At 42.1% G+C, this 23,513-nt stretch overlaps 1 protein-coding gene across 1 annotated transcript in view; it reads left to right on the plus strand.

The window, feature by feature from the left end:
• Positions 1 to 1,065: 1,065 nt before the first annotated feature.
• The window catches only part of PARVA (parvin alpha), a 63,158-nt gene continuing 40,710 nt past the window's right edge, over positions 1,066 to 23,513 (plus strand). Inside the window, exon 1 of the mRNA XM_042035538.1 lies at positions 1,066 to 1,351. Within this exon, the coding sequence (XP_041891472.1) occupies positions 1,216 to 1,351 (136 nt within the window). The 5' untranslated portion in view covers positions 1,066 to 1,215. The remainder of the gene's footprint in view (positions 1,352 to 23,513) is intronic.

Here is a 23,513-nt window from a genome sequence, read left to right on the forward strand (position 1 = left end):
CAATGCCCACTGCTTCTCACCACAGACATAGCTGAAAACTGCAGGCAAAAGAGCTTTGCAAAATGTTATCAAGACTGAAATGTATGTAGTAAGCTTGAACTTTAACTTGCAGCAAACTATTCAGTGACACTTTATTACTTCATGAGTTCTTTCGTGTGTCCAGATCTGGGGGCCCCAACACAAGAGAGAGATGAACTTGTTGGAGCGCATCCAGAGGAGGCTACCAAGGTGCTCAGAGGGCTGCAGCACCTCTCCTGTGAAGACAGGCTGAGAAAGTTGGCGTTGTTCAGCCTGGAGAATGCTTCAGGGAGACCTTCTAGCACCTTCCAGTACCTAAATGGTGGTTACAAGAAAGCTGGAGAGGGACTTTTTGCAAGGGCAGGTAGTGACAGGACAAGGGGAAACAGCCTTAAGCTGAAGAAGTGTAGGTTTAGACAAGATATTAGGAAGAAATTCTTTATTGGGAAGGTGATGAGGCTCTGGAACAAGCTCTCCAGAGAAGCTCTGGACACTCCATCCCTGGAAGTGTTCAAGGCCAGGTTGGATGGGGTTTTGAACAATCAAGTCTAATTGAAGGTGTCCCTGCCCATGTTGGAACTAGGTGATCTTTAAGGTCCCTTCCAACCCTGACCACGATTCTATTTTTCTATCAGTGCTGAGCACAGGATGTAGAAACATCTGCTGGCAGCAGGGACCCTCCTATCCTTCAGGGCCTTCACCTCGGAGTAGCTATGGACGAACTGAGCTGTGTGAGCCCTGACACTGTGTCCACGTCTATCTTTGACTTTCGGCACCCACGTTACCTGGCCCCCTTCTGCGTGGTCACCCACCCTGGGGCACTTACCCACCCAGCCCCAGTTAGCGCCTGGCTCCTCCGCAGGGGCGGAGGATGGAGCCCGGGGCGAGGCGCTGCCCCGCGCCCCCGGGTACGGCCGGGCCCCCACACGCGGTGCGTGCCCCAGCCGGCAGCGGAGCGCGGCCCTCGCACCGCCCGGGGGCTACCGGGAGCCGTGCGAGGGGAGCGGGCCCTCCCCGGCGGGAGGGCGGGCGGGAGGAGGGAGGGAAGGAGCGGGAGAGCCGGGAGAGCGGAGCAGGAGCTGCCTCAAATGCTTGAAATAATTCCGCTTCCGTTCAGAGCCGGGAACAGCCTCCCACGGCACCGGGGCCTCGGACCCGTCTGCTCCGTCCCCCAGCGCCGGCGGCGACCGGCCCAGCATGGCAACCTCCCCGCAGAAATCCCCTTCTTCCCCCAAATCCCCCACCCCGAAATCTCCCCCCTCCAGAAAGAAGGATGACTCCTTCCTGGGCAAGCTCGGCGGCACGCTGGCCAGGAGGAAAAAAGCCAAAGAAGGTAAAAATTAACAGGTTTGCATATTTCCTGGGAGTTACCTTACTATGGGGGGGAGGGAGGGAGGAGACAGGAGGAGAGGAAAAGGCTCTGGGGAGCGGGAGGAAGGGGCTGGCGGGGAAGGACGTGCGGGGTGGGGTGGGCAGGCGAGCGGCGAGGGAGGAGCCGCCCCGGCCCCGCCGCTCCGCCGGCACCGCGCGGGGGCCGCGCCGGGGCCGCTCCGGGGCCGCTCCCGGGCTCTGTGTGCGGGGTCTGTGTGCGGGGTCTGTGTGCGGGGCCGCTCCCAGGCTCTGTGTGCGGGCTCTGTGTGCGGGGCCGCTCCCGGGCTCTGTGTGCGGGGTCTGTGTGCGGAGCCGCTCCCGGGCTCTGTGTGCGGGCTCTGTGTGCGGGGTCGCTCCCGACCTCTGTGTGCGGAGCCTGTGTGCGGGGCCGCTCCTGGGTCCGTGTGCGGGGCCGGGCAGCGCTGCTCCCCGTGCGGGCCCGGCCGGGGAAGGAGCGCTGCCCGCAGCGGGCCAGGCGGGCCCCGCAGGCCTGGGAGCGCACGGGGATTTTTCCCTCAGCAGGTTTTGCCTCCGCAGTTGCGGTGCGGACATCCAAAACCCGGTGCTCCAGCTCTCCGTGACTCATAACGCGTTGTGTTGGTGTGCGGTGTGGTCCGCACACAGCGCTCGGGGAAACCTGCGTAATGCGCACGACTGATGTAATGTTCAGAGCAGTGATCGTTCCTCAGGGGCTTGAAACGCAGTTGTCCTGGTGCTGAGCAAAAGACTTTAGCCTTGCGACAATGAACCTTTACAGAACGCCAAACGTGTACAACATGTTGCCTGGGTCTTTGTCCGTACATGTGAATTAATACCCACCCCCTGCTGAATATGCCTGTATGAAATCCCGTGAGACAGGGAATTGGAATTTAACCTCGCCCACCCATCGTTTTCGCAGCTGATTTTAATTTAAATGTGATGCAAATAGAGCCAAAGTATCAGTCATTTCAAAACGGTTTTTCAAGCAACATTCATTGCTTGCAATTGTGAAGAAGGGTACTGTGCTCAGCAGCCCCTTGCTTCTCATGGGCACTGAAGCCAGGCACACTGTGTTTCAGAGTAGCACCAGTGCTGTGAACAAGGATGACACAACTTGGGAGAGTACAGCCCCTCATTCTGTAGCTATCACATCATCATTCCGTGATGTATGGCCTTGCTTTTCAATTCAATCCATGTTGCACAATTGTGCTCGCATTGTTTGGCTTTTTCTGGTCATTGCAGATGGATCAGATGTTGATGAAATAGTAAAGAATGACAAACGTCATTAGTTACCAAGTTTTTTACATTATTCTGCTTGAGTATTTGTGACTATTAGTAACTCTTCCTTGATGAGTCCATTTTGTAGGTATGTTTAGAGATCTTTAAGTGAGCCTATTTGTTACAGTTTGGTTATGTCCATTATATTGTTGTTATTATTGTTTTTACTATTAAATGCTATTTTCCTTAGTGACAGATGTTTGAACTCAACAAATCTCCAGCAAACTGTTAGAGGCAGCAGTTACTTTTATCCACAATCTTTGTAATCTTACAGAAAGATGTATTCAGTGAAATCATATTTCTTATAATTACTTTAATGTATTACATTTGTTGATTAAAATCTGCACCTGCAGATTATCATTGTCTAGCCATTTGAAATTTTGAAACTGCATTGTCCTTGTCTTTTGTGTTTCCCAGTTTTCTGTCTAAAAATAACAATGGTTTAGAGAGTTTGGGGTTACTTATTAACTTAGTAAGGACTTTGTTATTTACTGATGGACAAACAAGTATTGTTTTAAATTCACCTTAGTATCCTTTTTACTTGGGCGTGTGTTTATGACATTTCTCTGGTGGAAGTCTATGTAGGGGTGAGATTGATAGTATTCTGTCTTATCTTTCTGTTTATTGATTTGTTGGTTTTAACACATTCTGATGGCTTCAGCCTTACTGTGAAGCCTGTCCTCTTCTTACTTCCTAATTTTTTCTCTACTAAAAATAAATATAAGTTTGCAAACTATTAACAAGCATTCTTCCTTGCTGGCTGTGGCACACATAGGTTCTGTCTTAAGCTGTGCTGATTTTTTTTTTGTAGAGCTCCAGGTGTTTTTAAAGCCTAGCTGGGAATTTCAGAGGTCAGATTGCTTGTTCATCCAGGCTCTGTTCTTTGGGGGTTTTTTCCTGCTTTAACCAACCTGTGGCAGGTTTCCTATGGAGATGGGTCTTGGTCATAGGAGGGCATGTGGTTATTCAACTATTAGCACAAAGGATGTATTGGAAAATGTTCAGGATAAGTCAGGATAAATGAGGGACAACTGGAAATTTCCATGTCTTTCAGTTGGTGTAAATTCGGCTGCTACATAGAGGACAGAAACTTACTGATTTACTCCAGTGTTTTACCACAAGGGCTAAGAACTGGTGGGTTTTAATAATGCAAAGATATTTTATCTCTTGTAGGGACGATGCTGGTTCCACTTCAGTACTGTCTCTGCTATGTGTGTAGTTAACTGTTGTAGGTGATACATGATTACACATCTGTGAGTTTTGTATTTATGGCAGCAACAGGCGTTTTGATCATTGTCAGAATTACATTTTTATATATTACAACAATAGAGCTATTGCCAAAATGCTCCACCATACCAAGGATGAAAATCCTTTAGGATCTGAAGTGACATTATGATGAAGAGTAATCCAGATGATTTATGAAGAGAGTAAAGTTTATGTAGTTTTAGATGTCACAAAAATAGTTTATAATACAACATAAAATGGGATTTCAGTATTGACATTAATATATATGTATAAATATATAAAAAAAAATATAGCAAACGTTAGCTTATGAATTTCAATGTTCTTGGCGATGGTAAGAGGTCCACCAGTGGTAGAGGTGAGGGCAGTCTAGAGAAGTGAAATGAATTCTCTAATATAACAGCATGAGTTATTGACCAAAACAAAGAGTAACCTGAGATACTTGAGATATCACACATGATGTAAGCAGGGATTAGTCATACCAGAAGACATATGATAATATAGAAAACAGATTAAATATTAGAGAATATTTGATAAAATCTGGAATTTAGAGCTCAGATTTGTTTATGTTGTCATCTGTCATGTAGAGCCTTAGTCTGGTTTTCATTTACAATCTCTCATTGCCAGTGGTGTAATTCAAGGATGAGAACATTGTACTTCAATCTTCCCTGTGAGAGCATCTGCAGCTGCATCTTTAAATGGTGTATATGTTCTGTTAAGGTAGCAAAATTACAAATTATTAAGTATGTTTGGAATTAATTAAATCAGCTTTTTAGGTGGTGAGAGAATTGTGAACTAATACTAGAATATTTGATGGCCTGTCTGCAGACTGAACTGTGGTGTGCAAAAGTTATTTGTAGATTTTAGTAAGGTTCCATCCCCCTTCATTGCTGAAAGGCATTTAAAGATTGGGCCACCGCATATATGCTAGGGAAGGATCCCAGTCCTTATCTGTCAGGGGTTCAGATGTATGGTGGAGCTCATCATATTAGCAAAAAAACCCCACACAAATTAGATTTTTTGTAAGCTCCTTGTAGTAGTCTGTACTGTGTACTAAACTTGTCTTTAAACACATGTAAGAAGAGAACAGAATGGCCTTTTAAAAAAAGTAACGGGGGGGGGGTTGTGTTATCTAATGAATTTTTCATGGTGGGTTTAGTAAGGTCATGTGTGATTGTCCTCCTTTAATTTTCCTGGGCTGGCAATTATAAACACAGAAAATTTGCTCCCCCTAATAGCTTACCTTAGTGGAGAATGTAAAGAATTGGCCCCTGACATGCTAATAAATCTGTGACACATTTGGGAACAGAGAGTGAAGTTCAGAATTGCTTAAATTGCAGAGGAGCAGATGGGAAACAGACAGCTTGGACTCGTGAATTTGGTGGAGAGCAATTGTATGGGCTCAGTCAGTTTCCCAATTGATGTGACATCAATTTTAATAATTTCACTGCTCTTTAGTTTATTTGGGGTTGATGCGCAGGAGAAAGAATGAATTTTCTGCCATTCTCCACTTAGGATTCTTCTTTTTGTGTTGTATGTCTTGTTTTGATTTAATTTTCATATGTGGGGTCACAGTAGGCAGTATTCTCTGAGTGCCTCAGGGAAGAGTATGTTAACAGTGTAAAATACTGTAGATTCTGGTGGTTTTTGATAATAACCTTAACTTTCTTAATCTTTACTTCATGCATTTTATGTAATAATATGAAATTGGAAAAATCTAAGAATACAACGTAACAGTAAATGTAGGGTGATGAAAGCTTTTCAGGTGTTTTAAGTAAAATGTTTGTCTTTCTGGAATCCCTGAGTAAAATGTTTTGCTGTGTGACTCACTGACAGAAAGATCATGCCTTGGTCTTGCTCTGGGCCTTTTCCTGTATGAAATAAATCTTTTTCATGGTATACAAGAAGTGTTCTGCTAATATTTAATTGACTCATTTTCTTTGGACCTGTTTCTGCAACTTACTGCACAACTAACGCACATGACTAGTTTTTATGTCAGTAGATGTTTGTGCTTGTCTGTTTCTTGTGTGAGAGGTTCTAGGCTGGCTGAAACACTCTGCAGGCTTTTCTTCTCTTCTGCTCTCCCCTGATGCGGTATTTTAAAGCATAAGCAGGAAGAACTGATCTGTGTCCTACCATCATATTTGCTAATGTGTAGCATTAAAATGTAGCATGAAAATGAACCACTGGATGCTAATTTCATACTGGTGTTTAGGAGATGGCATGTGGTGTCTCTTGCGAAAAGGAAGACATGAGAAAGGCTTTATTGTCACTCTTACCAATATTTTTCACATTCTGTCTTTCACTGCAGCTTATCAGTACATCACCCCCTCGGCCTTCTAGTGCCATCAGAGTAGCTGAACAGCCGGTTTTGCTGTCTGACATGAACGTGTTTTACCACGAACCTCACTGCACAGCAACTGGAATGTGCTTATAATCTTTTCCCTATATTTCTGTGTCCCTGGTGTACTGCCACAGGCGCATTAAAGACAGCTGCAGAGCTGCTGCTGGACAGAACCTGTTAGCATCACCACTGAAGTAATTATTGCCTTAGAGCAAGTTCTGTTAAGTAGATAAAATACTTCTGTTCTGTGGAAGGAACGTGGAAAACCAGAAAAATACAGGGGAGGTCCACTTGCTTTGTTGTCATTTCACTGCTTCAAGCCTTCTGAGCACATCTGCAGTGGGAGAGGAACTCCTCAGGAGGACAGCACGGGGGTTTTGTTTGCGTGCTTTGAAGCCGAATTGTCAGGGGATGTCTGGGGAGGCCTGTGTGGCGGCGGAGGAAGGGATTGCTCGGTGGGAAGGAAGATAATTGCCTCTGAAAGCGTAGCTGAACACCCAACTGTTGCTCAGGATGGGATGGCGATCGCCCTGCAGATGCAGCTCCCGGGCACAAATGTAGATGACAGCTCCGCCCTGCTTGAGGCTGTTCGGCATCTGTCGAGCCGAGCTCTGCCGGGGTGGAGCATTTTTTACCCCCCTTCTTTTTAATAGCCTCTGGCTCCAGTTGGTTCAGGCGAAGGCATGAAAATATTGTGACTGCGTTTCTGAATCTCAAAAGTAAAAGATAATCCTAAAATTATTCTAAAAAGTTCATTGTTTCAACCAGTCCAGTTATGCTTGGTCCATGTGTTTCACCTACAGCAATCAAATCTGCAGGAACGTGTGAGTCCCAGGTGCAGCTTTTTTGCCAGACAGCTTATTGAGTCAATATCCAGAGTTATCATGGTAGAGCCGAGTGTATCCCTGCCTGCTTTCTGCGAGTGCCTCCTAGCAGGTGCAAAGGGTTAGATCACACAGGATATGGAAGTGTGCTGACAGTATTGACACGGCACAGCACTGCCAACCTCATCTGTGTCAGAGATGAGGCAAAGGAGCCTGTGGCGCTGTCTCACTGGAGGCCGGAGGACCCCTGCATGCACAGAGCCAGGCTGTGCATGATTAATTTCTGAAACTTATTGCTGTGGGATGCTTTGGATGCCAGAAATGTTTTTTAAAGGGAGTGGGGGGTGGGGGCTAAAAGTGGGTCTGGGTGGATCGTAAATGCACAAAATCTCCAGTGTCTCCAGTGGCCTACTTATGAATCATGTAGGCCTTCACAGGCATTTTGTGTTCAGAAATCATAAAATACTTTTTGTGGCATCTGTTAGGATTATGAAGCTGTTACAAAACTTATACAAAATTCTGTTGGTTTGCCCTTCCCTGTTTGTATTGTAAAGAAGGCATTTATACCAGGGACCAGGGCCTTGGGCTTTGAGCTCTTATTCTGACCCAAAACAGCCATGAATTCTACTGTTTTCTGACTACCTGCATGACAGCAATAGTCACTGAACTCCGTCTTTGCATTTGACTTGCAAAAGCAGCCTAAATTACGTGGGGAAGTCAGCTGCTGCAGAAGTATGCCTTTTATTTCCTGAGTTTTTCCTATTTAAATAATTCCTTCATGTTCTGAGCTGAGGTTTCAGCTAAAACTAACCATGCACTGAACAAGTGGTTGAAGAGCCTCCAGTGCTTTCAGATTACAGGATGAAGCCATGGAAAAGAAAAAAAAAACCAAACCAGCTAGAGACCAGCTCAGACTGATGCACCTTTGTTTCAGTGCTAATTTTTTCTTTACATCTCCAGATTTAAAACATGCATTCCCTTATATCATCCTCATAAAAGCACGTATCCACTTTGCAGAGTGAATGTGGATATAACCAAGTAAAGCTGTAGAATAAATATGAGATACTCAACTGAGGATGAAGTTTTCATCCTTAGTGAAGTGAGTGTGCTGTCAAGAGAATCTGGGGTTTTAGAACTCTGATGTTTCCTGTAGCATTTGAAGGAATCTGCCCTGAAGGTAAGAGAAGACTAGGGACCAAGGTTCTGGCTGAGAGAAAAGTTCTTACTGGATTTGATTACTGCTTGTGGGCTTTACATCTTTGAAACCCCTCACCTTAAAGGCAGCTTCCTGTAAGTACAGGTCTGTGCTTCTGGAAATCTCCCTTGGACAGGATCTCTGGGATGTATCCTAATTTTTCTTTCTTAATGCCTTTCACAACCATTGAATGATGCCCTCCCAGCAGACCAAATACTTTAATACTGGGCTCTCTGCCTTTCTCACAGAGATTAAGGACAGTCCAGTTTATTTGTTATGTCACTGTATCCAAGATCAAGTGCTTCCTAATAACTTAATCCAGAGTTCTGCAGTCTTTTTCAGCAAAATGCTGGTGTTGCTGAAGGTGAAATCAGCAGTTGTAGGGACACAGTTCTTTGTGAAATGAAACTTCAAAAAACCAGTGGTTGAGGTATACCTAAAATTGTGTTGCTTTTCCATCTGCTTCTTCTTTCCTCTTCCTTTTCCTCCCCACACCAGTTCCTATTCAAATATAATGTTGTATCCCTAAGCTGTTTTATCAGCTAAACTGCAGCCAACCCAAAAGGAGATGATCCTGGAAGGACAGTTGCCACTGAGGTGGTGCAGTCAGTGCTGTGCTGGAAGCCGTGTGGTTTCGTTTTTTTGTGAGGGAGGATGAGCTGGAAGGCAGGATGTTTTCCAGTGCTTCACATTTTCACTTGCAGCTCTTCCAAATGTGGGGCTGGGGTGGGGCTGAAGGCGTAGCTTGCTCTCCGTGTGTTCTGTGTGCCTTCTCCAGCCCATAGTAGTTCCTGTGCTGCTTTGGAGTGTGTGGCTGTAGTTGGAGCACTGAGTAGCAAAGCACTCAGAGCTGTGCTCTCTGCATGTATCATCATGCATTTTCTGTTTGGTGTGCTAATACTTACTAATAGATAACATTATTTGGCTTGAATACCTTTGTCCCTGGTGGAATTGGGTGTGTATGTGTGTGTTGAGTGCCCCAGTGAGTAAATTCATTTTAGTGACCAAACTGAAATAGAAACAAAAGATATCTTGGACCAAAAGCAAAATCAGATCAACAGCCTTTTGTGAATCTTTAGCCTACTCTGCAACTACCCCTTGAAAAGCTGTGCTCAGGCCAGAGAAAGCCAAGGGCCAGAAAAAAACCAGGGATGTGACTGGTCAAGAGTGAGTTGTACTCGCAGAGCAGTATTAGGAAGATTAGCCACCATCTGTTCACCCAAATCCTGCACCTGGCTCTAGACTGTGCCACTGTTCATCAAGCAGTGATCTTACTCAAAATATTAAAGAATTGCACGGTTGAATAACAAGGCTCTACAGTCTCCCAAATGCTCTGGTTTCCTTTCAGTTTTGTAGTAGTCCATGTGAAATAATTGCATGTGGTGCTATGAAATGTTCTTATCATTTATGTGGCTTTAATACAAAATTAGAGAGGACATAAGTCATGACTTAGCAAAACTGCTTTCCTTTTAGTCTTTGCACTTCTCTTCATGACTTCTTATTCATCTTTGTGTCAAGCAGCACATAGCGTACCATGGTTGACAATACGTTTTTCTTAGATAATTATTTTTGTGAAAGAAAACACCTGGAGTGTGAATTTCTGTGAGTCATTCTTGGTAGTTGTAGTCATGGTTAAGTCCTCCTGGCTTCTCTGATTCCTGCTTAGCATAGAGCTGCTCCTTTTCTTTACCCTTCCAGTGGAGTGGTAGAGCAGTCTGTAGCACTGACCCAGTGATGGGTGATATTAGCCTTTATTCATAGTGAAACCTATGAAATCCCACTTGAAAAAAGGGACTTTAGGAGGAGAGGGGATGCACTGAGTTGTCACTGAGCACTGTTCCCCTTCCTCAGCTCTGGGCAGAGACTGAAAGGTGTGGTAGAGTGATGTCCCAGACATGAAAATACAATCTCATACTGCAGAAGCTTTGAAAGAATAAAAAATTCCAAAAGTAACCTAAACATTATAATTTCCTGAATGTTTCTTTAGCATAAGGTTCATAATTTTCTAATGGGATATGTGTTCACAAGAAAAAAAACTCTGCCACTACATCTATCTAAATCGCCTCGGGAGATACCAGCTCTTTTCCACTGGCCACGTTTCTTTGGTCATTTTCATAGGGTGCTTTCCTGTGTTCACATCTACTAAAAATACATAAAACTCCATGTGACCAGCGATGCTCCCTTTTCAGACAGCATGCACGTAATGATTGCTGGGTTCTTTTCTGTTAGGACTTGGTACTCCAGCTTCTCATTTATTGCAGAGGAAAAATTGAAGTTGCTTCTGATGGCCTGGCCGTGGGCTTTGTGGATTCTAAGAGGTCCATGTTAATGTGTCAGTCCTGTCCTGCCAGTTGCACCTGCAGTTCTTTAGCCCACGGTGGATTGTTTCCCTGGAATTACAGTAGGGAAAGGCTGGGTGTTAGGTGATCACAGGGCTGTGGCTGACCACGTTCCTGGCTCAGGGACAGGCAGGTGTCACCCTTAGCACACAGATGGATGGGGTGCAGGCAGCCTATAGAGCACGTGTGCTGCAGGGCTGGGAGTTCACGTCAGAATTTCCCAGACAAGAATGTCTGAATTGCCGTGCCCTGCTTATCCAACTGTGAGCTGGATTAATGAAAGGGAGAGTTTAGACAGAGAAGTACTTTGGGTACATGTAGTGGGAGAAGAGATGTTTTCTTTTGTATCTGTACAGGTGGTCCTTTTGAAGGAAGCCAAAATTAGCTTCCTCACCTGGGTAACAGCCTGAATAGGTTGGCAGGGTGTGAATCCATTTTCAGCAAGTGTAAGGAAGAGTGTAACGGTTTGCCAGTGCACAGCCTTTCATTAATTTTTTTCTTAGCAAGTTTTTTCTTTGGCCATTGAGTTAGGCTGAGGCCTATTTTTTTTTTTTTTAACCGTAGGCAGTTCTAAAGTAGCAAACTATTAATAGAGAAATATTGGTTTAGAAGAACACTAATGCACAGGGGATTCTAGAGCAAACGAGGCAATGCTGTCAATGGTTCAGATTGTTCTTAATTACAATAATGGCATTATAGGAGCTGCAGTTGCTGTCGGGCACAAAAGAAGATAATGATAATGTCAGAGTGTCAGAGTGCTCAGAGTAAATGCAGTATAATGTATTGCAGAGCTGAATTCAAAAGATGATATGCCTAACTTGTCGTCAGAGTGCATGAAGAAGAAGAATGGTAAAAGGTCAGAACACTTTTTGTTGTAACTGTGTAGTTCAGGGGGTTGGATTTTGTGGTTTGTTTGGGGTTTTTTGTGGCCTATGCTTTCAGGCTTAAGAAGAAATGTCAGGTCTCATGTGTTTAAATGATAAGTATTAATTTTATCAGAAGGTGCGGTCACATCTGTCCTACGTGCTTGGAATAAAGAACATCACTCTTGCTTTGGGAAGGAAAGGAAATACCTATTGGCTCAGTACCCTCAACACATTTGATATTGATCCTGTCAGAACAAAAGAACATGACTATGGTAGATTTGGCCCTGAGTCAGAATTTGCCCCAGTAGCCTCTGGAAGTATGTCCAGACCTATTTGATTCATGTGACCCCTATTTTATAATGAGACCAAAAAAATTCAACTCTGAATTTAGGCATGTTTGAAATCTGGATTTGAATTTTATGGCTAGAGGCCAAATCTGAACTGCAGCATTTTTAAACATTTTTATGCTGTGCACTCAAATTCATTACTGCAGAGGAAGAGACTTCAGTGTTTCATTGCAAAGTAAAACATGCAGCAGAGCAGCTCATGGTCTTGCATTCTTGTCACTGCTTTGTTATAATTCTCAGTCATACATAAGAACACATAATAAACTGGAAAATAGTGGTGGTATTCCTCATTATACCACGAGTGTTCAAAGTGACTTAGTGTCTTGCATAACTCGTAAAACCTTATTGCAGTGGTGGGTTGAATTGGGAAAAAAAAAATCAGCATCCAGTTGATTTGCAGCTTTATTAATTTGTTCATTTTTTAACTGACTTGAAATAGTTACCCACAAATAAATTATCTTTAACTGATTTCAAACAGTTACTCCCAAATGAAACGATTTATATAGAAGCCGAATAAGTATTTTTTAGTTGTTGTCTCATACACAAAATGCCAGCATGTAAACTCGGTTTTTCCCAAGCAGACCTCAGGGTGCAGGTGCTCTGTAGGGCACAAGGTGGCTCCAGTTCACGAGGAAAGCTGGCGTGAGCAGCCCAAGTGCCAGCAATGAGTTCAGAGGAATCAGCTACTGCTGTGTCAGAATGGAGCTCAGCAGTTCTCTGCGCACGTCTGGTATTCTGAAAATGGGCTGAATCTTAATGGCCTTTAGAGGAAAACCGTGGCTAGCCTTAGAGTCAGACTAGTACATTTAGATTGCATTTTGGGTCTTGTATTTCATTTTTGAAGGAGTTACCCCAGTGGATTTTATCAGACATTCTGCTTTTGCCTGGGTAAAAGGTAACAATTCTGTGTAGAACAGCATTCCCTGGGTAAGCTGTGGAAATAAACAAGAGTTGGTGTGTACAGTGAGAACACAAATGTAAAGTAAGCTAGGCAGAAGATGGGACAGAGGTTGAAAGCTTAATGAGAAAGGGTTTGGGTTTTTTGGTTTGGTTTTGGTTTGGTTTTTTTTGAAACAGGTCATTAAAATGAGAGAACAGAATAAATTGATAAGAAAACCCCATATTATAAACAATCAGAAATGCTTTTTGTCTGTTGTTGGTCTTGCACCCTGTAAAACAGCATTTTTGATTTCAGAGTCTCTTAGAAGTGAATTGCTTGTCCATTTCTATTTCCAACATAATATTAGCTCCTAACAGTCTGCCCTTACACAGAGCATCTTCATCTGACTGAAACACCTGAGAATTTTAAGGTGAGATCAGAAAAGGGAAAACGTTTGTTCTCCCTGCACCATCTGCTTGGGGCAATTGAGGCAGAAAAGGTGAATTGATTCACTCATGTGATCTTCTGCAGGCAGAGAAGTAGAAGGGAGCTGTGGTCTCCTCATTTCTGTGTTTAGTCTTGCTCCATTAGACAGCTTTGTGCCATTCACAGTTTTTGTTGGTTTGTAACTCTCTGATGCATGTCTTGATACAGTTTCGGTTTTTGTATTAAACGACTTTTAATTGGTCGGATTTCTTTGGGGTTTTTTTTTGTTTGGGTTTGTTTTTTTTTTTTTTTTGTATGTGAGCTAGGTAGACATTTCCTGGGGTTTGAAGTTTTAAATATACTTTATGTACAGTAGCAGGCATTATATTAAATAAATATATGAAGAAAAAGCATTTCTTAATGTGATCTTTGCCTCTATCCCAAAGAAAGAAGGTTTGGTTAAGAGGTTAAAATGTTTTACCTGATATAACAGTCTTTCTCAAAGTAATGTGAGATGTTAAAACAAATTTATAAATCTAAATTTGCTGTATTATTTATTTTAAAAGTGTATAGTTTTCTTCTCTAACATCTACTGTTAAATACAGTGAAATAGATTAGGTACCAGACCTACACAGAGTTAATGTTAAAACAGTGCAAAGCACCATTTGGACTTAGTAAATTCTTTGTATTTTCATTTTTACAAATGAATTTTATCAAAAGTTAGCTGCGGGCATGATTCTAATTAGTAGCTCCCCATATTAGATCTAATCCCTTTGTTCTTCATTCAGACAGAACGCCCATTAGGGTCAAAGAAGGTTTTGACTGAATAAGGAATACAACAACTGGTTGTAGTTTTAGTACATATAGGGCCAGATTGTGGGTCAGGGCCAGCTTAAAGTGTACAGCTCCAGTGATTCCACATCTTGTGCATAATAGGCAGATCCTTCACACTGTTATGATGGTATTTTATTAACATGTCAAATACAGAAGAAAAAAACCTGACAGTTTATGGCTGCTCAGAATCTTATTAGCACGTCTTGGTGTTTTGTGTTTCTGAACTGAAATTATGCAAATATATCTTCAAAAACATTTCCCTGTTTTCATGAGACAGCGAAGAAAATAGAAGTAATCAAAAATTGGTATTAAATACTCAAATAGTTTAGCTAATTAATAAATCTGCTGTTGCAGAATAGAAGGTCTGTGGGCTGGAGCTGGCTCTTAACTTAATGTTAACTTACATTTAATTAGTCAGACCAGATGGAAGCTGGCTAAGCTTCGCATGAAGGCTTGTGGGAGAAAGAAATAATCTTCCATTTTGTCAAAGGAACTAATACCACAGATTAAAGGTCAGTGTTCTTTTCAGAGTTTAGAGAGTGGATGCACAGTGGCTGACAGCAAGAAACAGCAAGGGCACTAACAAATTAGCTTAACCCCTGGATGACTAGTGTACCAGCGCTGCTTCATTTGCTTCCCTGGTTCAAACCATTGGTCTCCAGTTTCACTAAAAAATATCTTATCCCAGGGAGATAAGGATGTCTGTAAATTTTATTCTTTTGTCAGGGAAGTAGAGTTGTATGTAGGCAGTTAGCATGGATAGAGAGATGAAGTTCTGGGAAATGTTTTCTTACTCAGCAGAGTAAAACTTCATGCTGTTCAGATGCTAAGCACTTGGGATCAGTCTGACAAACCACTTAATTCCCTGCTTAACAATAAGCATGCAAGGAGGCAAGTCAAGGAGACAAGTCAAGAAACCATTCATGTGCTCAAAGAGGTGCATACATGATCATGTCAGAGTACAGCAGATCTTAAGGACTAAATCAGGCACATTCTCTGTTAAGGCTTGGAATTGTAGTGGGAAGAGGGAATGGGTCTGTCAGATTGAACCTTAAGTAAAGCTGCAAGAAATTGCACATATTTAAAAGTGAGGAAATGAGAGTCTATTAAAAAAACAAGAAAGAAAGAAAAGGGTTAGGATTATGCTAATTGTTTGAACATTTAACCAGTCTTCGGGGATACAGGGGCTTCAGCAAGGTAGGAAAGAGTTCTTTCTGAGGTGGAGAATAGTAACACACCTACCAAGAAATTAATACAAACTTAGCGTTGCTATGAAACATCACATAATTATGCAGAAAATAAGGTACCCTCAGCAGTAATTAAAAAAAAAAAAAAAGGTAAAAAAAATAATTACAACTTTGGTCTGCCATCTTTATACATCTTATTTATAGTGGAAATACCTGTGCCCAGTCTAGCTTGGGAAAGGAAGCTGGGAAATAAGCACCTGCTGTTGGAGTCAGGTTTATGTCAGTGTTCATGTACAGCAGCAGGGAATTAAATACCTGTTGGACTTTCCCAGCTGGAGTGCAGGCACCTGCAGAGCTGCTGGTAGGTGTCTTTTGAACACCCGAATACACAGTGGGTCTAGGTGCTTAATTCCACTGCCATAGCCACTTAAGTTCCCACAATGTGTAATCCCCTGGTAGTCACAATGTATTTTGAAAAACTTTAAACAAGCCTTTCAAAACATCCTGGAGTTTGCTTCTAAATTTTGTAAACTTTTTTGCCACTAGACCCTCTTGTTTAGTTTGTTGCATGTGAACTTTCCCCTAGTGGCCACTGCCCATTTGGTGGTTGTATCACTTAAGTGAAATCAGTGGGATGAGATTGGGTCAATTCTTGTGAAGAGTGGAGTATTTTGCAGTTAATAAATTGTGCTTGCTGACAGTACCTGGAGAGAGGGCTAAGGACCTGAATGAACATGAAAACTACAGAACTGTGCAACCTATTTATGATTGCCTTGTGTAGATGGAGATTTGATATGCTGAGGTGTTTACTGTAGCTTTTTTAGAGTGTGGATAAACACAAGATTCCAGCACCACACTCTGCAAGGTGCACAGATTAAAAAAAATAATTTTAATGTGGAAAGCTCTTCTACCGTGTCAGCTGAACTGGAGATTTGGAATCCCACTGAGTACTTCGAAAGCTGTATGCACATGTACTTATGTTGATGCTTTCATCTCTTTTCTCATTTTTAAATAATTGCATCCTGGGGATGGAAGAAGAATTATTTTACTAGTCACTGTTTACTAGACCACATTTATCTACAGTTACCAACTGGTGGTGATCGAGATACCACAGTTATTTTCCATTCTGAGTTACTGACATATTTCAGATACCACTTGGGGACAAAAAATATTTGAAGGGAATGATAAATTTTAAAACCATTGTAGCTACAAATGACAGAATTAGCATTTACTTATCAAGTAGCTCATTTCAGCTGCTATAAAACCAGAGAAGTGTAGGAGTAGGTAGGGCACTTTTGGGGGAGGTGTAGGTAGTATGAAAATATTTTTTTTGCTTTCCTTGTCAGGTAAAACTTGACAGTGCACGTCTAAAGTCAGTTCGTGTTCTCTGAGAAATGCCCATATAGTACAGCCCAGTAGGATTTGTCCCAACAAGTACATTTGGAGAGAATCTTTCTGAGCAAAGTCATTCATGTACCTTTGGTAAGTGTGTCAGACATTTTCAGGTGGGGATCACACTCAGTTTTGTAAGGGCATGAGTACAAATTCTACTTTCATCAAACTCAAAAAACGCTGTTGAAATCAGAAGAGTTTGGGAGCTGCCCTGTTCAGGGAAGTACTGTGCACTATGAAACTTGCCAAAAACTAATGGATTGTTTGCAGGAAATTGGAAGTTAAAGTGCATGAGTCAGTCTACTTCAAGGCTGAACAGTTTCCACTGAACTTAAATAATGAATGCTAAAACCTAGAGACGGTACAAGCAGCTGCAGCAGTTTTCTTCAGTTGTTTCATCCAGGCACTGTAAGGGATTTTATGTTTAGCAGAGTCCTCCTGAGTTCATCAGGCTTTAGAAGCGTTACATACATTGTTGTTACTGACATGGAAACTTTGCACAAGAAGCAGCAACCCAAGCGTTTTTATTTTTGCTTCGAAGCAGTTACTACAGAGTATGGACCAGAATGTGCAGTTTCAGGGATTTCATCTGCAGCAACTACCTGCTTTTGTAATGACAACTGCTAGAAAAGGAGAGGATCATTTTTTTCCTCAGAAGTGATACATGTTAGTTTCACACTTCTCAAAATACTCAGGCCGTTTACTTCCTGGTGTGTACAAGAATTTCAATGTACTTAATGAAATATATCAAACATTAGATAAAAGAATCATTCTCAATAATTTTGATCAGTGACAGATCTTATGCCCAGAGCATATTTGTGCAATAGACTACTTTTTACCAGGATACTAAAGGAATCTAACTCTTTGTAGGAGTGCAGGAAAGGAGTGAGGTGTTTGTGTATATGCATGTGGCTTAGATTTCTTTAATTTGAATTAGTTTTTGATGTCTGTGCATGTAGAGAGTAGTTGAGGGTACACATGGCTGAGTCGATTCTTTGTCCTGTTCTGTGCTCCTGTTCTCCAGTTCTCTCAATAGTCGAACCTTCTGAGCATTTCTGAGTTGGAGAATCACTGAGTGCACCAGAGCTTTGGGACTTTGGGTCTCATGAGAGATGCTCCAGGTCGCTAAGCACCTTTGTGGCCCTTCACTGGACTCTGCAGAAACTCCACGTGTCTCTTGCACTGGAGAGCCCAGAACTGGGCACAGCACTCTGGGTGTGGAAGTGCAGGTGCAGAGCTCTCCCCTGTGTCACAGTTTTCCACCATGCACAGCATCCCTGCAGCTCTTCAGCTGTGGTGTGGACAAGAGTATGGACGTTTGGTTTTAAGAAAGTTTGAGTATTTTGCTATATGAAATTCATATGAAGTTGGCCAAATGCTTCTTGGTGAGATTTAGTCTGAGTAAGCCTAACATTATTTAGAAAAGCAATGAACCACGTTTTCAAATAGGGAACAGTCATGAATCAGGAGGAAAAATAATTTTGGTTTTTTTCTTTCTTTTTTTATCACTTTTCAATTAGATGGAAACATGACTGAGGTTTTCAAAGGCAACTGTAGACTTCTGTTGTGCTGAGTCAAGTTACCAAGTCTGGAAAGGTGCCCACCTAGAGGTGCCTCATAAATAATGGCTACAGACTCAGGTGTGTTAATTTGTATGCATGTCATTCCTTTTACCCCTCAGTTTTAATCTGAAGCTCTTCCCTGGCATAATTTACCATAAGGCCATGGGAATACTGGCACAAGAGATGATGATCATGTGGGAGTGAGAACGATCAACAAGTTTGGGAGCAAGGTGCAGTTGCCCCTTTCAAAAGCAGTGGCCATGGCACAGGTTCCTGTGTTAGCTTGGGATATTTAACTATTGTGTGCCTCAGTTTCCAGATGTGTGAAATGGAGCGGTGATGGGGATTAAATTTGGAAGAACTTTTGAGCTTTCTTGATGAAAAATGTTAAGGGTTATTAAGTGTGAATGTGGTATAATGCTTAGCAGACAGGTGTGGCTTAAAGAAATGGTTTGAAATCCAGTAATTTAGTTCTAGGTTTAATTGAAAGTTGTAATCCCAGCAATTGGTGCCAGTGTCTTCTAGGATTTAAATCCAACGTACTGGAGCGTGTAATTTAAGGCTTTGCAGAACAGTATTAGTGCTTATATGTTTATCACTCAGCAAGTGTTAGCATTATTCCTGTGGAATGCTCTTAATTAAAATCCAGGAGCTGCTTACAGTGCATTTGATGCTCGCTCTCATGAGCACTCAGTCGAGTTAGCAGCAAAATAAATTTAAAGGAATGATTTTTCTCAGAGCTACAGTATAATTGGCAGACGCTTTTGTAACTGCTGTTGTCATTAACGTACGGGAGGTTTCGGCAGCAGCTTCCTTGTTGATCAAATGACTTCTGTTTTCATCTTTCAGGTCCTAATATTAGCTTCAGTAGGAGGAAAGGGACTTCCATTTGGTACAGCAGAAAACAGGATGCTTTTGCAGCAAAGTAGCCATTAGGGCATGCCTACTTTACACATTGTACTCTAACATCTCATACTTCAAAGCCAAATTTGTTTTGGAAGAGTTACACCCAGAAAATCTCTTGATAAATGGGTGAAATCTTTTGCTCTGTTTTTGAAGTGGAGGAACACACATCAAAAGTGTTTTGTAACATAGTATTGCTTCTTTCTGAAATTTTGCATTGTTTTTTGGGGCTTGGTGCTCAGTAGATAGGGTTAATTGTTTCAGTGTGAGCAACCAAAGTTTTAAAAATGAATTCTAACTTTTTGACCCCATTAATCATAAAACTGCCTGACCTATCTTGCTTACTGTAACATTGCTTTTTTTTCAGTTGATGAGTCATGAGCATATATTAAAAACTATTTCTTTAAAATAATTTTTAGAAAGTCCTTCTTGCATGTTAAAATGATTTTGTAAGCTAAGAATTCAGCATATGTATGTCAGTACATATTGCAGTGGGCTTATGATATAATAGCTTCAATGAAAATTAGATCTAAATTAGAGTAGACTTTGAAAAAGGGTTGTGGGCACATGTTTTTGGGAGTGGCTGGAAGAACTTACTGTAGGGGAAGGTTCAGCCCTGTGTGTGCTCTACCTAGAAACCAGATAGGGTGATGTTTCTAGTTAAAGCAAGATGCAGAATTTAAAGCAAGGAACCGCTGAATATGAGAATTAATTTTCATGTTTACACAAAAAGAAAAAATCCAACTATGCTCTAATTCATTTTCTTTGCTTTCCTTTCCAAAAATATTTTTAGAAATTAAATAAAAAGCATTGAAGTATTTCAACAACCAGTTGGTTGTGGGTTTTTTGGTTTTATTTTGGATGTTTTTATTGTTTTGTTTTGTTTTCTTTTTTATAATGCCATTAAAACTTCTTTGGAGGATAACAACCCTCTTGAGGACCAAAACCCTGTCCTGTTACAGCCAACGCTTGCGGGGCTTTTTAACCCGCTCAGTGCACAGAAATCACAGAATTGAGAGATCACAGAGCTGAGCGAAGACTGAACAAAGACCCGTGACAAAATCCAATTCTTTCTGTTGCTCAGTTGAAAAACAAGTGTGTTTTGAAGTCTGTAGCCTTTTAGAGGAGTAAGAATATTTAACTCCTGTATGTCTGTGGAGCTGTCCTGCTGTAAGCCATGAGCTTGCTGCCGTTCTGTATTTCCAGAGCGCCTTGCGGAGCTGAGGTGAATCCTGGCACTGCTCCCCTGGGCTGCCATTCCCCTGGCAATGGGTGGGTGGGGAAACTGAGGCACAGACGCTTGGTCCGGCTTCTGGAGCCCAGAGCACAGCCAGCTCCAGTGCTTCCTTTGCTCTTTGGACTTTCGGGATCACTGCTTTCTCCCTACTGGCTTGCCCTCTTCCAGGTTATTTTGTTCCTACGCTGCTTTAACATTTTTCTCCCAGAGACCAGCCACTTGTTAATTTGTCTACAGATAAGAAATTGTGTGTACAATTAGCAAAAGCCTTCTTTGGTCGCATTCACCCTTATCCCTCCCCCCGATTTTCCTCTAATTCCTGGTGACCCTTCTTTGACTTTTATTACCTTTTAAGAAGTGGTGGAATCAGGCCATTAGGTTGAAGTGAATTATGAAATACTTAACCCTCTTGTCTCCCCTCTGAAACGCCAACCCCACACATACCAGTTGTGCACGGAGGGCTTTTTTTTGTAGAAAAATTTGACGTCTGAGTGTTTGTCTGTAGCCTGGATTGCGACATACATAAGATACAGAAAGGATAAAACCAGAAACTGAATTTTCTCCCTGTCTGAATCCCTCATGATTCCAGGACCTCTACTTTTACCATTTTAAAAATGAATTTTGGGGGAAAAAAAAAATACACTGCGGGGTTCCGCACTTTATTCAAGGAGTTAAAAGTCTGGAGCTGTGCTTGATGAGCCAGATGGTCTTCAACAGTAACATTGTTCATATTGTTTAGATTATCCTGTTGCAAGTACAGTGCCTCGTTTACCTTTTATGGAAGAAAGTGTGGAAAATTGACCACAGATGTAAGTAACCAAGAATGATGGCTGAGGCAATTCTTACCAGGCCTCCCTCTCTAACGCGCCTGATCCTGCAGATAAAAATAAATAGAGAAATGTGAGGCAGCATGAGAAATATCTAATGTTACCTATTTAAGTGTTTAATTTGAGCTCTGCGAGCTACTAAAATCTTTATTTTCTTAGACTGAGATTTCTTCATATTGAACTGGTTTCAGTCTTTCAGTGTAGGACAGCCTGAATGTAGATTTTTATCCAGGTACTAAATAGCACATCATTATATATGTTTTTCCATCCTGGTTGAAAAAAAAAGGGTGTGGGAAGAAGCCAACTACGCTGACCTCAAACACAGTTTATGGTCCAAAAGTCTTCATGAGAAGATTGGTACCCATTTTGTGCTGTAATGAGAGAGCACAAACTCCCCATTAATATTGATTTGATTGGTATCAGAAGCAAAGGCTGCACCAAATTAATTAGAGGTAGCTCATTGTTACTCCTGATAATGGGCTGTTGAATTAGTGAAGCATCTTACAAGTCAGTTTCAGGTTGAAATAAACTTTTTTAGACAGGTATCTCCTTTGTTTAGTATCTGGAATTGGAGGGCTCAACAGAACAAAGGGAAAATGCTACAAATGAAAGCAATAAAGCCCTGGTTTATAAAGTCCTTTTGTCTCCTATCACTTTTCTTTCTCTCACTCATTTCCTTCCTCTTATTAGGAGCTGCTGTCAAAGTGCATTTACTTATGGCAAGTGGTTCCCTTCGGAGCCCCTAAGCTGATACTGCCGCATTTGCATGCAGGTGCTGCTGTGGTGGGGCACGGCTCTGGCCTGGCCTTTCCCCTGCCCTGGCAGGGCAGGGAGCTGTAATTATAAACCAACAGGTTTGCCGTGCGAGGGGCCAGGCACTGACAACCTCTGTTTGTTCTTCAGCACGGCTGGGCTGCCTGGTGCCCTTTCACAAGGTGGTAGATTCCTTTGACTGTTAAAGGCAACATCTTCCCTTTCTTGCACTAAGCTTTGATTGATCCAGGAAATAGTTTCTTTTGCCTATGCAGTGCTTTTAAACTTGGTTCTGCCTACACCGGTTTCTAGAAGCGTAGACTATCAGATTCTCTTCCTAATATTGTTTAAAGACTTTTCAGAAACTGACAGGAAGAAATGTTTTACAGAGAACAGAGAAGGCTGGAGATTATGGTGAGAAATACTCAATCTAGGATGTCATGTAAAATCAGCAGTTAACACTGGAAAACAGATTTCTAAGGCAAAGTTCAAACAGTCAGTCTAAGGTGCCACTAAGTGGGACAAGAGAGAGTCAATAATAATTTTCATATTTTTAATACCTGCATTCAAAATAGGATAAATTAGATTGGCAACATGGGCACTGTTTTTCATCATTTACCTATCCATGGGATCTGGAAAACAAGATCACTCGGACATAACAGCTCTGGCTCCATGCCTGCAGCTGTAGGGTGGAGAAGGGGAAAGCCGTTGGGAGGAAGTGGCAGGAGCAGCACCAGAGTGGGAGGTTGGAATGCTGATAACAAACACGGGCCTTGGAAGGGGAGATGGACAAGGTGAGAGTAGTGTTGAGGAGGAGGTGACCAGCTTTAATCAGGAAAGTGGGTGAGAGGGGAGGGATTTGGGTGAGAGTGATGTGTGTGGGGAGCTGCTGCTGAAGTGCTCTGAGCCTGTGCCTGGGAGCCAGCAGCCCTTGAGCACTAATCTTGTTCTGTTCTGAGGCTGCATGCAAATTCTCTTTTTTTTCCTTTGTGTCTGTTTTCATATTCATGAAATAGTGATAATGACCATTGTCTGCATCAAAGTGGTATCAGGAGGCTTAAAGTGCCATTGTAGTTCTGAAACAGCAGAGATGTGTTGACCTTCCTTTGTGCCCACAGTTGATAAATGCTTACCTCAGTGACAAATTAAGGGTTTGCTTTCTTCTTCCTGAGCAACCACAGCTATGAAAAGGGTTTGGACACCATCCTGTACTACAGCAGGCTTGTTAGCTTAATTACAATCGGGCTGCACAAGTAACAAAGGGCAGGATTCGCCTGACATGCCCTGTAGTACTAATGAAAATGGAAACATTTGAAGAAAAACAGAAGCTTTCAGGTCCTGGATTAGGATTAACTTGCTCACTGATGTAACATTTTGCAGCTGACTTCTAAAACTGATCCAGATCTGTCAGGTCAGGTTTTGTGCTTGAGCTGATCATTCAGCAGGGAAACTTCACCTGTGTTTTAACTCATTCAGACTAGAAATTATTTGAAAGATCAACTGAAGTCTGAATGTTACAGAAAATTGTTTTAAAGCAAGACTTCCCAGGGATGAGCACAGATTTCCATCTAAATAAAGCTGCCAAAACATGATTCACAAGACCCCAGAGATTTTCCATTAGATAAAGCAGAGTTATTGATCTCTCTTAATACTCTCGAGAAATAAGATGAAAAAGTTTTCATTGCCTGGGCAGGACCGGTCCAAGAGAG

Source organism: Corvus kubaryi, unplaced genomic scaffold (genome assembly GCF_017639235.1).
Source record: "Corvus kubaryi isolate FWS band 111438036 unplaced genomic scaffold, C.kubaryi_AGA036_p1.0 37384, whole genome shotgun sequence".
NCBI classification, from domain to species: domain Eukaryota; kingdom Metazoa; phylum Chordata; class Aves; order Passeriformes; family Corvidae; genus Corvus; species Corvus kubaryi.